Source organism: Cebus imitator, unplaced genomic scaffold, assembly GCF_001604975.1.
Source record: "Cebus imitator isolate Cc_AM_T3 unplaced genomic scaffold, Cebus_imitator-1.0 Scaffold7, whole genome shotgun sequence".
Taxonomy (NCBI): Eukaryota; Metazoa; Chordata; class Mammalia; order Primates; family Cebidae; genus Cebus; species Cebus imitator.
The window spans coordinates 6,886,730-6,904,510 of record NW_016107322.1 but is presented as its reverse complement, the minus strand read 5'-3'; the positions used below and the strand labels follow the sequence as shown (position 1 = coordinate 6,904,510).

Here is a 17,781-nt window from a genome sequence, read left to right as displayed (position 1 = left end):
AGAAAGAAAGAAAGAAAGAAAGAAAGAAAGAAAGAAAGAAAGAAAGAAAGAAAGAGAAAGAAAGAAAGAAGGAAAGAAAGAAAACAAGACTGGGCATGGTGGCTCATGCCTGTAATCCCAACACTTTGGGAGGCCAAGGGCGGCAGATTGCTTGAGGCCAGGAGTTCAAGATCAGCCTGGCTATCGTGGCGAAACCCCATCTCTACTAAAATACAAAACTTAGCCAGATGTGGTGGTGCAGCCTGTAATCCCAGCTACTTGGGAGACTGAGGCATGAGAATTGCTTAAACCTGCGAGATGGAGGCTGCAGTGAGCGAAGATCACGACACTGCACTGCAGCGTGGGCAACAGAGTTAGACTCTGTCTCCAAAAAGAGAAATAAAACAAAACCCTCTGTTTTCCTAAGGCGATATGGCAAATGAAGAAACAGTAATCAAGAAAATTTCTTAAATCTTGGTAAGAAAAATGAGAGTCCCTGGCGCTAGAGACATGGCCTGCTCCTACTCCCTCTCACGATTTAATGTGATGAAGCGCCACTAAAGCTGGGTGTGGCCAGGGAGATGAGGGTCTCACTCCTCAGCCTCTAGTTAAGGGTGACAGTGTCTCCTCAGGATTGATAGGAATTTCTCATCCCTGTGAACCTGCATGTTACAGAGACTAAATTCCAGGCAAATTTCTTTGAAAATCAGAGGCTGTCTTCCTCTACCAACCTCTGCCTTCTCTTGCTCCACTCTAGGTATGGCAGGCCAAGAATACTTGAGTGTCATTACCTTAACCCCTTCTCTCTCATAGGGTAGAGGTTCCCCACTAGGAAAACAAGCTGAAAAGACCACAGGCAACTGTCCCTACCCAGCTCCCTGCTTCCAAAGAAGAGTGTCATTTTGAGAAAAGCAGACGAATATCTCTGTCCCGAGCTCTCAAGCAGTGGCTCAGAAATTTTGCACAGGGGATGTGGTAGGCAGTAAGAACAAAAGAACATATATATTTTTTGTAATTGCTAAGCCCATTTGGGTACGTAAGCATGCTGCTTTGATGGTACATGTTAGGTTGCTGTTTGGTTTGGTGCAGGGAGAGGGGGTGTTGGAGAATGTGGTTGATAAGGGCTCTTATATCTCTGTAGTCCATAGTTTCATATCCCAATTCTACTTGTCTACAACCTTACCCAAGGAGGAAAAGATGCTGGGAAAGAATACTGATTTTAAATATGCAGACTCACAAGAAACTTCTTATCTTCCATGAGAGTAAAAAAGTATGATTATCCTCTATATAGTTAGGTTAGAAGTCTTGGTTTGTTCAAGCTAGAAAGGAGCTTAATACCCGCTTGAAAAATGCCCCCTTTATTTGAGACATACAAACTTTGAAGTCGGGCCTCATATTGGATAGAGATCATAATGGGTCCTCTTTCTCAGTCTTTCTTGGCTACGGAAGAGGGACTATTGCATCCCCACCGTAAACAGATCTCCTCATCCAGAATATGTTCTATATTTACATTATTCAGAGCCATCTGGAATGATCTAGAATATAACAAGAGTGATTTCGATCCAGATCCTTCTTTCTCTTTTTGGGTGGGGTAGGAATAGGAAATGAGTTTTTTGAGGGGGTAAATAAAATGCAATAGTTTTAAAAAATAAAACGTTGATTACATTAATTTCTGGTATCTGAATAAAAGGAAATCATAATGATCAGCACAGCTCCACAGATACAAAAGAGATAAGCTTCTTCTTTCACATAAATTTAATACACCTTTATTAAGCACCTGCTGAATCACTGAAAACCTGGTGGTTTTCCAAGCCTTCTAATGATGGAAACTCATGCTATGTGCCAAGTTGATATGTGACTCCTGTTTCCTGCATTTCCACACCTCCAGGGACCCGGATTTCCTTCGGGATCTGAAATAGCCTGATGCTAACTCCAGCTTCTATGCTGGTGAGGGTCTTATCATCAAGGAATTAGTTGTACCATGCTCAGCAGGAGAGTATATTCTCTGCAATGATTGATTCTGGATAGCTCAGGAGAATGCGGTCTTATGGAACATGATATATTCATTAGCTAATTTTCAGTACAGACCATGAGTTCTGATCCCAGGCCTACCGCAGTACCAGCTTCCATGCTTGCTCTTGCTATTACTTGGAGGAAGTTTGATTCAGTAGATAATTAGGTTTTTACTGGCAAAATCTGCACAGTTCCCATTCTGCTTTCAAGAACCAGTTTTTCTTATCAGGACTTTCCCAGTAGAGATCATATTTCTGCAGGAGATTTGAGAAGGCAGGAGAGAGGATGTCTGACCTGGCCCAGATAGACCATGAGCCCTAGGCTAGAGGTGGCTAGGGAGGCTGGGACTTGCCTCAGGGAAGCGGTTGCATCCCTACCTTATACATTACTCAGTTTCCTTCCAGACAGGGAGGAGAGCCTATCATTTTTTGTTTGAAATCGGCTTTCATTCATTCTCTCATTTGGCATACATTTATTGAGTAACTGTTACATATCAAGACATGTACCAGGTGGCTCACGCCTGTTATTCTAGCATTTTGGGAAGCCGAGGTGGGCAGATCACTTGAGGTCAGAGCTGGGCATGGTGGCGCATGCTTGTAATCCCAACTACTGGGGAGGCTGAGGCAGGAGAAGTGCTTGAACTCAGGAGGTGGAGGTTGCAGTGAGCCGAGATCGCACCACTGCACTCCAGCCTGGGGGACAAAGCAAGACTGTCTCAAACAAAAAAAAAAAAGAAAAATAAAAAAAAGATATGTACTAGGCACTCACTGAATGTAAGATTAAGAAGATACCTTTCTTGCTTTTAGATGGGATACAAAGTTACATGTGTTGTTAACCATTATAATAAGTGCAATAAGCCTTTGGCATTGCAAAGGGCTGAGAAACACACTCTGTCCTACAATAGTGAATTAGGGAGGGACAGCTACTTTGAGGAAGTAAATGTGTTAGGTTGTACAGGTGAATAGGAGTTTACTAGGTTCAGAATGAGCAAAGGAAGGAGGTATTTTAGGCAGAGAATGTTACGTGACTGAACGCACTGATGCCAAGAAAGCAGGAGCACTCAGGAAATAGTGAGTTCTTATTGGGGAATGTTTGAACACGGAGTGATTGCTGATGATGCGCCGAATGGTGTTAGAGGGTAGGAGAACGAGTTGAAAAGGTGAAAATACAGTGGAGCCAGATGTCAAAGGAGCTTGGAGGATGCAGAATTAATCCCATGAACTCACACTAGACACCAGTAGTTATGTCACTTTTGTTTGGCTAACACATGGATTTTTCTTTTTTAAAAAATATTTGAATTAGAATAGCTTCAGCTCCTCCATGTAAGGTAGATCCACCCCTTCCTGAGCTATTCCACCAAAAGCCTTACATACTTTACTACTCCCCCAGGCCCCTATAGACATGTGAGTGTGCAATTTCATAAGCAATAAAGTCACCAGAGGATTTTAAGCAGATTTAACAGAAGATGTGTATTTCAGAATGATTGCTCTAGCAATGGTGGCTGTTACAACTGGGAAAGGGAGGCAGGCAGGTGAAGCAGAGCTAGAGCAATAACTGAGGCGAGGCATGAGAAAGCCCTGGGTTAAGACAAAAGTTATCGGTTATAAGCTATGTATTAGGAAAGTCTACAAAATAATAGTGGCTACCATAAGATGAGTCCGCTGGGGACCAACATTTTTAGAAATAAGTACATTTCCTACAAAGGAATAGAAGAACAAATTGGGGAGAATGACTGTATACTGAATTCAAGATTGGGGCATGGTGAAGTTTAGATATTAATAGATGGATATCCATGAGTGGTAGGAAACAGAGGACAACTAGACAATTAGAAGGAACTTGGAAAAAAGTATGGGGTGTTTGTAGATAAAGGGATGGCTGTTTCTGTTGAAGATGTAATGAAAAAAGAGATAGTTGTAAGGTGGAACATGGACAGTTATGGGAAAAGGAATCTGTTATGAGACCAGATGAAATTAGCATTAAGAAGAGAACTAGGAGACACTGGGTTTTGAAAACCAAAGAGAAAAATGGGTCAATGGTTTGCCCAGGCCAGACATGCAAGTAGTAGGAGTTGCTGTTTCTGACTCAGGCCTCCCCGTTTTCTGTGTGATCTTTGATTGTTACATTCTTGGTATATATCAGCCACAATAGACAAAGTATACCAGAACTTCACCCTTAGGCATCTCAGTCTCCCCAGCACAGGCATTTTCAGAGTGAACCACAAGCAGGAAATCTCCCCTTCGGAAGGCTATCTATTCTTTGGCAAGTAAACCTGACTTTGGTAGTAAGGGCACAAAATTCTCTGGGATGCAAGCAATTCCAAAGGGATTTAAACGCCCATCCCTGCTGCTCACTTTGGAAAGATTATCATGATTATCTTTATTAGCAGGGAACTATGAAAAATGAGATAGTAGATTTGATTATGGAGTTGAAGGTGTGGGTAACAGCAGGTGATCATGCTTTAGCCTACGAAGCCCTAATTTAATCCAGACTACCCCGAGCTTAGGCATGTGTTAAGTCCCCATTTTTTACTCCACTTAGGAGATAAAAATCTCTTTGTGGATATTGTTGGGGGTGGGGAATGGAAGAAATTTTTTCCCCCTACATTTGTCAACTGCCCTTAGAAAAGCAGGAAGAGAGCAAAGAGCCCTATGGATAAAAGCCCAGATTTTGATGGACATAGGGAAAGGCCACTGCGACTTTAAAGAAACACTTTCTATGTTGAAGTGGAGTCAGGGATGTGAAAGTAGGTAGCAAACCCAAAGGCATGGCCTTGTGAGAAAAAGTATTTATTTGTCATAGGAAAACAATTAGGGAAAAGGGAGAGATAGGCCTTTGCTAGTGATGTGAAGTTTATTGATCAGTGTGTGTTACAGCATTTACCCCACTGGTTTTATTCCTGTACTTTACTCTCTCCCACAGAATGGATTGAGCCCTTGTTTTTATCCACATTAGGGTATCAGCACTCTAAATGTTTTTTTAATGGATAATTTTCCCCACAAAAGAAACGTAATTAAAAGCAGAAAGCCATGATTTAGAAGTTGGGGAAGTGGCTAAGCTTTGCATTATAACTATGGCTTTTGAAAGTGATTACAGAATTATGAAGGAGAGAGAAACAGGATCTCTCCCAGTGTTCTCAAAAGTTTTACCTAAGCATCTCTATATATTCAAAGATGCTACTGTGAATAAAACAAGAACATAACAAAACTCATAAGACACGGGCAGAGAGGCAAAATGCAGTGCACAATGCAAAATGTAACGAGGCTAGCTGGTACATCTAACGTGGTGCTAAAAGTCTTTTAAGGTCTTGAAGCCTGCTCGTGGAAAGATTAGCTATTAATGTTTGCCAGAGGCAACCCTTCGGACTTCAGAGAAAATTGTAGTTTTCCAATTATAAGAAAATTACCCCATGGTTCTATCCTTGGATTATTATATCAATTAGCTAAGGGACAATATGCTCTAAGACAGTGTACTGTACCTGCAAAGTGGCTCTACCGTGTGGCATTATTCACGTGGCTTTCCAAAAATGCGGGCAGTGACAACTATAAAATGTAAGGTCATTTCTTTTCCAGATGTGATCTCAGAGGTGAGTGTTTATCAGCTAAAGTGAGGAAAATGAATTTTCCAAAAGGACTGCAGCTTTTCTTAAGGTTTGGAACACATACCAATTAAGTTTGGTAAAGGCAATAGAGGGAGGATAGAAGGCTGTCTGGGACTCTGTGTCAACACGAGGGCTGCAAGAAGATTTTTCAGTGTCTGAAAATTCTCTTCTGACTGCAAAGGTATACTATTTCAAAATTTGGTTTATTGATTAAAAGGTTTATATACTTTTAGACACTTTAAGACATCAAAAGTGCAGTAGCACCTCCCAGAACTGGAATTTATGGGACTTTATATCCTATTATTCTGCTTCCAACTCAAGTACATCAATTTTGTTTTTGAGTGGGAGTTTTCAACTTATTTATGAAGACAGAATCCGAAAAATGTTGTAAATATTGTTGTACCAATCACTTATAGAGCTTTGGGAGCATTAAATGAATGCTAAATGAAGCCAATAGCTTCCTCTACCAACCCTTATAAGGTGAGGCAGTATTAGATACAAGCTTTACGGAATAAATAAAAAAAAAATTACCAGTATGCTTAATGATAAATTATTTCCTATAGTCAAACAGATCATAGTTTAGTGATACTAGTGGTAGAAAAATAAATTTCAAAATCACTTTGTTGTTGATTTTCCACACTAATAAGTTTGAAACAGAACCTTATATAGTATGAGGGATTTTAATTGGAATTGATTTTTAAACAGCCTCCATATTAAAGTCATGGATATTATTTCATAATCAAGAATAGCTAACTGGTGCTTCTCTTCATAAAAATCTCTCCCGGACAATTCACTACTCGAGGCACTTGTCATGCTTTTTCATCATATAAATAAATAAAGCAGACATGGCTGTGCATGTCTCATTCTGATGTCAGCATCTATACAAATAGCAAGATGCAATTTTTCAGCATTTTAATAATGTAGAACAGCAGGAAGGATTCCTACTACTTGAACATTTTTATTTATAAACTTATTAATAGAGAAGCTGCATGGATTACAATAGACCTATTTGTGTCCCAGGAAACAGAGCTCCTCTTTGGGAAAATGTCTTTCTCATAAATTACCATTATTTGTAAAAATAAAAATTCCTAAGCCATAAATTTACAAGGATACAAAGGAATTTTTTTTCTTGGACTCCACTGGTCCAATACTTATTACGTATGTATGTTGCTTACCAATTACTCATTACCTATACATATATAGTATGTATTTAAATATGTACACACATGTACATACATACATATTCATTTTTGGAAAAGCATTAAACTCCTTTTTTCTTTTATTTTAAATACAACACCCATCAAAAACTGGATAAAAGCCTTCAGATAAAGTCTTTTCTTAAAACGAAGTGTGTATGTATATACGTATAGTCAACATTAAATTTGAATACTGCACAAATTATATTATAGCTTAAAAATTTACAGTAATCAACTAGTTACACACTGAAACATGGGAGAGAGGCTAAAGGCTGATTGTCATTTTGAGCTATTCCTTAATTACTTTTTTTAGTGCACTAACTTGCTAGCCACCTTCTTTTTTTGTCCCCTTTATTTTTCTGAGAAGAGCAAAACATCCTTGAACATCACCGTTGTATTCACAGCAATGGGTTTTATGTTTATGGAAAACCTAAAAACCAGAAAAAGCCCATAAAATAACAGTCATTTCAAACCAAAGACAATGCATTTTTTTTCTCATTTATTCAAATTCACTGCAGGAAGTAAACACTAAAAGATTAAAAAACAAAACAAAAAAATTCACACTGCAGTATGTACAGTTTCATGACATCACATGAAGAAATTAAATTTCTAATAAAAATGACAAATTATATTACTGAGCAGATCGCATCAAACTTGGTTGTGTAAACACCAGAATTCTTACTATGAATGGTAATGTGCCTGTATTCCAGTATTGCTAATACCAGGATACTCTTGGAATAATGTGTGCAATGGGATTAAAAAATTCATGAAAGTAGTTGCGTGAATTCTTTATGTTTAAAAGTGGTTGACTTGATTTAAAAAAATTGTTTAAGACCCTTGGATTCAAAGCACATTCTTTCACAAAGCTTAAACCACAGACGTCATGTCCAGAAATGGAATACTGTCATGTTGGGATGAACATCTGATCTGATTTGTTAAGACATTTTGCCAAATGCACAGATGCACAGGGTCCCCCATGCACTTTTCATGCAGCAGGTAATCACAACTTAAATAAAAGGTTTATTCTATACATTTGTCCAGACTTGCAACTGTATACATACATGCACAACTTTTAAACCTGTCTGATTATATTTACACTTATACATGGAATATACAGGAACCAAAGAGATTAAAAGGCTTTTCTGTTGCAGTAGAACAATACAAAATATGTATTTTTCATTAAGGAAATCACTATTTACATCACCTTTAAAAACTGATTTTAACATCTTCATGTAACAAGTCAATATATATATATACATATTATATATATATATATATATAAAATATATACTCTCACCAGTTTACTCTTCTGTAAGATGCAGCAGAGAATAAACAGGTAATGAATGCTATCTTACTGATGTCAATGAGAGCTGTAGTACCCTTTCACAAACGACTTTATTAGAAGAAATTGTCTAGATATCTAAAATAGTCCTTGAAAATGTGTATATGTGCATCCTTATATCTACATATGCATAAACAAAGTGAATCTGTGGATGTATGCCCTTTCTCATTGTTCTTTAAATCACCCTCAATTCAAATTGGGGACATTCTCTAGTAAATCAGAACAGCATTCTTTGTGGTCATATTTACTTAAGTATTACATATTCTCATTCCTTTAATTGTTAACAACAATGAAAACAACCAACCAACCAACCAAAAACAAAACAAGATTCATAAAAAGAAAAAATAGCAATGCTGGCCCTGGATGGTCTTTTCTCTGACCTAAATTTCACTCTCTTGTAAAAAGGCCATTTTCCCCTACCCAAGGGAGAATACCAACATATTTTTCTGACATACCTCTAAGGCTCCAGGCTTTTCACAATGATCAAGGAAAATGACTTGCTTAAAAGCTTATTTATATAGTGTTGACAGTAAGATTGTCACAGTATGGACATGGAGTAGAATATATTCAACTGGCCAGTGAAATTTTATGTCAGAATAAGCTTATGCCTCCTTCGCTTCTCCACGATGTTGCATAATACCCACTCTTATTACTGTATATTTCCAGTAGCTATTTACAAATCATTCTGAGGAAAAATAACCATTTAGGGTTTTAGATCATTATAGGAAATCATACCCAATTTTAATATAAAAATCTTAGAAACCACTTCAAGTAGAACAATTTTAAATCAATTTCCTTCTAACTAATAGTGATTATTGAGTAATTTTGAGAGGCCATTTGCTAACCTGGTTGACAATTAAAAACATATCTGGTGAATGAATTGTGAATTGTACAAACTGAACATAAAGAGACTTGTTTCAAACTTGAAGCCCCATGTGGCTTCAATAATACATTAAGTTCTTCTAAGACAGTATCAACATTTATTTTTCATCACTATTTTAAAATAATACATCCAATGGAGTGATCGTGTACAATTGTCATGAATATGTGCCCTTTGTACTTTTTGCTTAGTCATTCTGAGTTTAGTGCCTTTCTTGGGTTTGAACTAAATGTTGTAACCTTTGTTAGCATTGTTCTTAGGACAATGGTTTTAATAAAGGTTAAGGATGTATTCAGGAGAAGTTTCCAAACCATCCTGGAATCACCTGAGTTTGGTAAGTGGCCCTGTTTTTCCATCCCTAAGGCTAACTAAGTAGATGTTACTCATTAGAACACATAAATAATCACAGATTTTCCTGAGATGTTGAGCCAGATATGAAAGTTGTCCCCTCCACCCAATTTTTTTTTGTCATAAAAAGTGTTCTGAACCCGATTTCCAAAGACATAACGGTAATATATGAACTACAATACTGCAAATTTTGAGCTGATGTGTGACTGTATTGGGGAAAATAGAGGCATCAGATAGTTTTTTGTTTTTGTTTTACAGTCTCATGTTCTGAGGAAAGTTATCAGCCAAGGTTCTCAAACATCAAGGTGCAGAAGAAACACCTAGGGAGCGTGTTAAGATGCAGATGGAAGATTCCAGGTCCACTTAGCAGAGATTCTTGTTCTGTAGATCTGAGATGCTGCCTATGAATCTGCATTTTAAAACAAGTGCTCCAGATGGTTCTAATGCAAGTGGTCTGAGTTCAGCTTTAAGGAATCCTGGTCATAAGACTTGCAGGTACCACTGGAATGGTGAGAATTAACTTTTACAAGAGATGGTGAAAACTGTCCAAAGAAAAGCCATTTTGCTTCTGTTAAAAACAATTTCTTAAATATTGAACTATTCAGGAAACCACCTAGAGATAAATGTTAACTTTTCTAATTCTGTAAAAGGAGGAGTTTTAGTAAAGTAGTTAAAATACAAAAAATGGAAATCTGCCTTTTTTAAAGGATCTATTAAACTTCCCTCAATTGTAATCAATTTTTACTAAGTAGTACAAGGTTTAAAGAAATATATATTGAAAAGGACCAGGGTGGGACAGACACACTAGGAACCAAAAAACCTCTTCCAAGAGTTAAAAATAAACACTTTTTTCTTTTTTAGCAAAAGTGAAAAATGTAAGCATATATTTTTCTAATTTACTTTTGAATTGGATAATAAGCTGTGAATCAGCACTAGGTTTTTTTTTTTTATTGGATAATTATCCTTTAAAGACTTAACAGTTTGGACTTTAAAAAATGTGTTATGTAGGCTGACTTCTGAAAAGCAAAATAAAGTACCCTAATAAAGGCAGCAAAATGCATTAATCCACTATGAATGGAATTTTACATTTTAATTTATGCCTATTATTTATGTTTATAAAAGAATTTCATTCATAGGCTACTCACAGTTGTTACCTGATGCATACAGAAGTGTTAAACAACCAATTGCTAGTTCAGTAGTTTCCTCATGACATCTAATGTTAAGCAAAAGTTAGTATGCATATTTAAACATCACCAGTAACCAATACTTTTCAAAATGAAAAAGTTTCAATTATACCATGCTTTTCTCAAATCATGCTCTTATTTATACAGATCTCAAGTTCATACTCATTAGTTTAAAAAGATCCAAAACTGGATGGCAGGTACATTTTATTCTGATTCTTTTTTTATTGTTAGCACGTTTCCCAGAAGTCCATAAACTTCTCCATTCGCGCTGTGTGGGCGAGTAGCATTATTTCCCATATGGCTATTGTAAGGGCTTCTTAAATTAAAGAAAGAAGCTTTCATTTCTGCAGTAGGAAGTAACTCTTCTTTGATTGTGACCTGTGAGACACTTTCAGCAGATGAAGGCTCCCTCCAAATGTCCTTGTCTTGTGTTTCTCGACTGGTAACAGAATTGCCTCCTTTCTGGAGCATATAATATAGTATTGGGTTGGTTTTGGTCAGTCTTGGAGAATCTTTTTCATACTCATTCTTCTCCACATCAGTGATAACCCACTTAATGGGTCCTTTCTCACTGGGCATGGAACACCCATTCAAAAGCCCAGATTCTGGTCTAGACCCTGCACAGCCCAAGTGCTCAGGGAAAGTAGGACTCACAGGAGTTCTTACCACTCCTGGGTATGAAAATGTCCTGTTATCCATGCAACTGTTGGGCTGAGTGGAACTGTACATCAGTCCATTTAAAGAAGAAATGCTAAATTCAGGTTTGCTGTTGGTCACATTATTTTTGTGTCCTTTCTTTTTACTGTCGGTGACAGAGTTACTTCTGTGAGGGGACAGATCTCGCACACAATTTTCCGAGAGAAGCAGCTGTTTCAGAACATTGAAGCTTTTGCTCTCTCTTGCCCAACTCCTTTGTTCACTTTCGCTGGCTGAGCTGTGACCAGCAGGATATTTAAATTCAAGATCATTTCTGCTCAATTTCAGCTCTTCCTGGTTAAGCAAGGACCCATACAGTACTTCTGGGGCACTGTGATTGTTTGCAGCATCAACAATGTTGTTTTTCATCTTTTTAAATGGATTTTCTAATGGCTCAGTATAAAGCTTCCTTTTCTTAGGGACCATGCAAAGATTCTTTGATTCTAGAAGTGCCATTTCATTATTTCTGTGACTCTTGTCTGAATCATCTGCCAGGTAACTATCTTGATTTTGTCTTAGCAATCGACTTAACAGACCGTTCTTTGAGAAAGAAAAGTCCTGAGGTGAAACAGGCTCCGATTTAAAGTCCTCGGACACTGGTAAGGCAGGTGTGCTTCTTTGCAAAGCAGGAGCCATACCCAAGAATGGCACACTCTTAGTATCATGGCTCAAGTGCACATTTGTATGAGGAATTTGTAAGTCATCACAAGGCTCAGACTTTATTTTGACCATCAAGATTTGTTCACTTAAAGCTCTCTCTGAGTGTTCCTGAGTACTTTCATCTCTTAAGGGAGTTTTCTCTTTCTTTTCACTCTTACCTTTGTTGGGGTTTCCCAGGAGCAACTGGAGGACAGTACGTCTTTCAAGCAGATTTTCTATTTCAGAACCAGAAAGTCCTGGTTCTGGAACTGTTGGTTGACTACTAAATGCTTTATTTTCTTCAACCACATTTGTTTGACTTGAGAGCAAAGGGCTATTTAATCTATCAATCATACCCATTGGTTTATCTGTGTTTACAGTTAACAGCTGTTTGCTAGATCTCTGTTCTTCCACTGACACGGAAGACTGCATTCCACATTGTGCTAAATTCTGTAACAGCTTACTGGCACTAAAAGTTGCAGAGTTTTGTGCACCTTCACTGTGGGCTGGTTTCTCTCCTGGAGGTTCTTTGCTTTTTGTAAGGTCCACTGAGTGGTTAGATGCAGTATTTGTTAGCTTTTCAGACTGAGTACTGCAGGCATATGGTGGGGAATTCCATTTGATAACCAGAGAGTGTTGAGAGAGATTAATGGGAGACTCTGCTTTGGTTGATGTAAGTAATGGTGGAGTGCTCACTGGAGTAGTCCGATTTATACTGGGGCTTTCTATCACAGAAGTCCTTGAATAATTTTGTGTATTGAACTTGGTCACATCATTGTGTACTCCCTGAGGGCTGGCGCTTTTTTCTACATTTTCTTCATTCTTATGGCCAAGTAGCAATTGAAGAAGTGTTACTTTCTGGTGTGAGTTTAGCTTAGAATTATTTGAGGTATCTTGATCTTCTTTGATATCTATTTCTGGGACTTTTGGATCCCAAGTGTTCAGCAAGGATTGAGTAAAGTTATCCAAAGAAACAGGTTGGTCAGATTCTGATTTTTCAACTCGGTGTTTGCAAGACAAGTCTATGGGAACGCAGTTGGAATAAGAACTTTCATCACCACTGCTGTCATCTGTAAAACTAGGATTGTTATCTGAATATTCATCAATAGTTGTAGGCGTACTACTTTCCTCAAAAATGCTTCCTCTCTCACTGTGACTGTGTCCATTCATTGGCTTAGGTATAGTCTGGCTTTTAAGAAGATGTAAAAGCAAACTATTGTTAGGAGCTTGTTTTACATTGTTTCTTTCTAGTGAGTTCTTATAACCTGCATTTTTAGGGGAAGAAGGAATGATACCCATTGGATTTTGAAATGTTGCAGCATTACTTTTGCTAGCCATCAGTTTGCTTGATGATGTTCTTGCCTGACCATTAAGATGGCTTGACATTCCTTTTGAGAGCTGAAAACTGCCAACATCCTTCTGGCCATTTTCTTGCAATCTGGCCATAGCAGCAAGTCTTTCACTTGCTGCTTGATTTGCATTTTGTGTTTTTAAAGCATGTTCTCGAGAATACTGCTGCAAATGGGCTTCACTTGAAAGAAGTAATGCCAGTTGGCTACAAGCAACACTAGGTTTAGGTGAGGTGGCGGGACTAGCCCTTTTTTCCACCATGCTTGCGACAGCCTGTAATCTCGCAGCACATGACAATGGTTCACTCATGACCTTTGTTCCACTTTGTCCAACATGATGAGGAGACTCTGCAAACCTATCTCTGATGAGGTTTGTAGTCACATCAGGAAGATTCGTGTCAGGCTTTTGATCTTTAACTTTACTTTTCTTCAACAAAGTTTTTAAGTGACTTGATGCAACACCATAGCACCTTAAATCCTTCTCCACTTTTAAAGAATCATGACTGAGGGCATATCCTTGCTCCTTGAGGCTCTGCCTAATTTGTTGTGACAGAGCAACAGTCTGCAGCCTAGAGCTGAATGACTGAAGCAAAGAGGCCAATAATGTGCTATCCTGTTTGCCTTTAGGCACATTGTCAACCATGCCAGCCAGCAAAGCTTCCTTCTTTACGTTTAAATTTACGATAGAATCAGACAGCCTCTTCCGCTTTGCTGCATTCCAGTCCTCCGAAGACTGCAACAGTCTGGCTTTTTTGAGATGCAGCATGCCAGATCCCTGATATGTATGCGTATTGAGAACTGGACAATTACTTTGACAGGTGGGAAACGCACTGCCAGAAACGTTAAAGTTCTGATCCTCTTCATTATGCCCAGCAGACTTTTTGTCGACGGCAGTACCTGATCCCCCTGCTGCCTGATGCATTAGTAATCCTTCTAGGTAAGTTAAAACAATAGAATCCTGGTGCACATCAGAGCCAAGCTCTTCTCCATGAGTCATGTTCAATAGAAGTGTTCACAAGGGCTTGGTTTCTATTCACTTTGAAGAATGGTTTTCTGCGGTGAGATGTAACTTTAATAACTGAGTATCAGTTTATCACCTTCCATAGCACTGAGAGACAGACATACTCTTACATTCTGATGAGGATTTCTTCTGGCAATGACAAGATCAATGCAGTCTGACCACAGAGCTGATGAACTTCTAAGCAAGAGGGAGAATTCCTTACAACATAGGTCTGTAGCAGTAAGCAGATATAATCCTTAGTGAATATATTCTTTTTCCTTCTTCATCTTTTATTCCCCATTAAATGCATTTATCAGTGTTCTAAAAAAAGATAAAAACAAGAATAGTTAAGGAGGTGCAGAACTAGAATCATGTTATGATACCTACAAGCAAAATAATATAGCATTTGTAAGTGTATATATATCATTATAGTCACTTTAGTAATTTGTTTTATTGCCATTCTATTCAAATGAAAATCTCTACTAGAAATCCTGTGGGTTAATCCATACTGTTAAAATGATCAAATCATTTAGAGAAGAGAGCATACTTTAATGTTATATAAACGTCTTCTAAAGTCTGCCAAGTCTCTGAATTTTCATAAGCACCTTTCTGCAAAGCAATGTGAATGTTAAGTCTCCTTTACAGCTTTATAGCTCTATTGGGGAGCTAGAAGTTGCTTCCTTACATTACTGGGCACTTAGGAAGAAACAAAAGTAGATGTGCAGAAAAAGGAGAAGAGATGCAGACTCTGATGAGTCTGATGTGGGGTTGAGGCCAACAGAACAGATTCACTTCTGACATCATCCCCCAAACACCAGACATCCCATAAGTCATTTTTAGAATTTCTGTTTTCAAAAAAAATCGAAGTACTAAGAAGTTGAAGATTATTTTGTGAGCCTGTTCAAAGTGTGACAATCTTAATCACATTCATAAACATTAAAATACAGTCATAAACTTACCTACCCATAGTTTTTACCATGACTTATTAAAGACAGAGGAGAATGATTCTTTAGATGCTCTTTAGATGCTTGTTCAGGGCTATCAACGGTTTCATATAGTTTGTTACATAATCCTTACTCATGTGCTCTATGGAAAAGTCTTAATGTCAGGTCCATTCCTTACAGATACAGAAGACAGGGTGGGCATAAAATGGAAAATGCCAAGACATTTTAGTCACAGTTTGAAAAATATTCCAATAATATTATCTAAGAAGATACCAAACAATTCCCTACCACTAACACACATACAACAGAAGAAGCAACAACTCATTACATTTCTGAAAACTTGATAGAGAGGTGTCAAAATTGACCTAAGGAAGGAGGCCATTACACCTTTGGAAGAAAAGCTGGAATAAATTCCATGAAAATTGTTTTTCAAGATGCCAGAACATTTTGTTCTGTTTATTAGATCTCTTCAGTTCTACCAACAAATACCTTGGTCCCTATGGAATTTAAAAGACAAATTCTAATTTAAAGACTATCATGTAGCTTTTTGGGTAAAATGCTTACCTCTAAGTCAAACTTTAGGAAAGAATTATCTGATTGCATCAAAGTGTTAAATTGATTGAAACGATAAAAACAATATCCAAAGAAAAAGCTATAGAAAGGAGGCAGCAACAATTAAATAAATTTCAATTGTATAAAGAGTATAATGAGAAGAGAGTTTCTTGAGATCTCAATGCCACTATTTTAAAAAGATTTGCCATAATGTACTTAAGATGGACATTTTAAGAGGCTTATAATGATATGGAAATGAAATGATGATGACAGCTGCCACCCAATATACATCCTCCCATTTTCCTTTACTAATAAAACCCTGACTTGTTTTTCAGAGAGTAGGGAGGTATCCCAGCTAAACACGACTTTTTTCCCCCATAGGTATATATCTTACAATTGATGGCATGTTGCTTTGTCAGGGGCTTTTCTTAGTAGTATAAAACATGAGTACAGTTTACAATTGATAACATCTTGGAGTTGAGGAAACACAGTTTTCTAATTCTCTTAAAAAACTGTTAATATGGCCAGGCAGGGTGGCTCACACCTGTAATCCTAGCACTTTGGGAGGCCGAGGAGGGTGAATCACCTGAGGTCAGTTCAAGACCAGCCTGACCAATATGGTGAAACCCCATCTCTACTAAAAATACAAAAATTAGCCAGGCATGGTGGTGCGTGCCTGCAGTCCCAGCTACTCAGGAGGCTGAGGCAGGAGAATTGCTTGAACCCAGCAGGCAGAAGTTGCAGTGAGCTTATAACGCGCCACTGTACCCCAGCCTGGTTAACAGAGCAACATTCCATCCCCACCCCCCAAAAAAACCTGTTAATATACAATTAATTCTCAACTAGTGAAGACATTTAACAACCATTTAATTGGATATGCAAATCTACTGTATTTCTCTCCATACCACTGCCAACCTTTTTGTTCTTGAATGAACTCAAGAAAGTAAAAATCGTATCAGTCATTTGAAAACTGGTTTGTAGAATATACTTCATTGAAGTATATTTACTTCATTGTAAATAGCCTTAAAATATACTTCATTGAAGCATAAGAATGAAATAAGGAGCATCTTTAAGTTCATATTAACTCCTGTTATTTCTATTCTGCTTTTTACTGTGCATAATAAGCTGCAGAGTATTATACATTGCTTTAAAAAGATTAAATGTACACACTTCTGAATTTACAAAGCAGATGTGGAAGTTGATTTAAAAAGGAATTACCACAGTTTCTTTGTAGAGGGGCTCTAACACTGTATTTTACCATTTATTTACCTATCTATCATTTCTTTCCTATCTTAGCAGAGAAAGTAAATGATAGATATTAAGAATAATCATTTTTTAAAAATTTGATTACTTTTTTTTTTTAACTTTAGGTTATCGGATACATGTGCAGACCATGCAGGATTGTTGCACAGGTACGTACATGGCAAGGTAGTTTGCTGCTTCCCTCCCCTCGTCACCTATATTTGGCATTTCTCCCCATGTTATCTCTCTCCAACCTTCCCAAGAATAATCATCTTTTAATAATCATTTCTTTTTTTGGCAATCAGCTTTCTCAGGTTGAAAATAATTTCTTAAATATGAAAACAATAAACTTCAATAACAAAAAAATAACATGTAATTTTATTAAGCTCCTTGGGCCTGAGGACTGTGCTAATGATAATTAGTACAGTGCAACACAGTCAATATATGCCTGAATCTTGGGATGCATTCAAGTTATTAAATGACCAAATTCCCAGTAGGAAGGAAGGGACTTTGACATTCAAATGCACACACTCTCTCACTCTCCAAAACTATAGATAGTTGAGAAACTAAAATAATTCACATCACAAATTTGAAATCATACGCTGTTAAGTTCATCACTTAATGAAATGACAAGGCAAAGATCATTCTAAATATTCAATTGTCTATTTCATTTAAATCAATACAACAAATTCTTACCAAACTCCCAATCTGCTTTGAGACCTGTCTTAGGACTGGTGAATTCTGTTCATTTTAAAAAGGGGATGTGATAGGCAACATCTAGAGAACCAGGCAAGGTGAACATCCACCTCTAAGTTCCTA

General features: G+C 37.6%; 1 protein-coding gene across 4 annotated transcripts in view; it reads right to left on the bottom strand.

Annotated features, from left to right (window-relative positions):
- Positions 1-7,263: 7,263 nt before the first annotated feature.
- The window catches only part of NRIP1 (nuclear receptor interacting protein 1), a 104,424-nt gene continuing 93,906 nt past the window's right edge, over positions 7,264-17,781 (bottom strand). For all 4 annotated transcript variants that reach the window (XM_037742523.1, XM_017539798.2, XM_037742527.1 and 1 more), the window contains one exon: positions 7,264-14,545. In XM_037742523.1, coding sequence (XP_037598451.1) covers positions 10,745-14,221 — 3,477 coding nt within the window. In that variant the 5' untranslated portion in view covers positions 14,222-14,545 and the 3' untranslated portion in view covers positions 7,264-10,744. The remainder of the gene's footprint in view (positions 14,546-17,781) is intronic.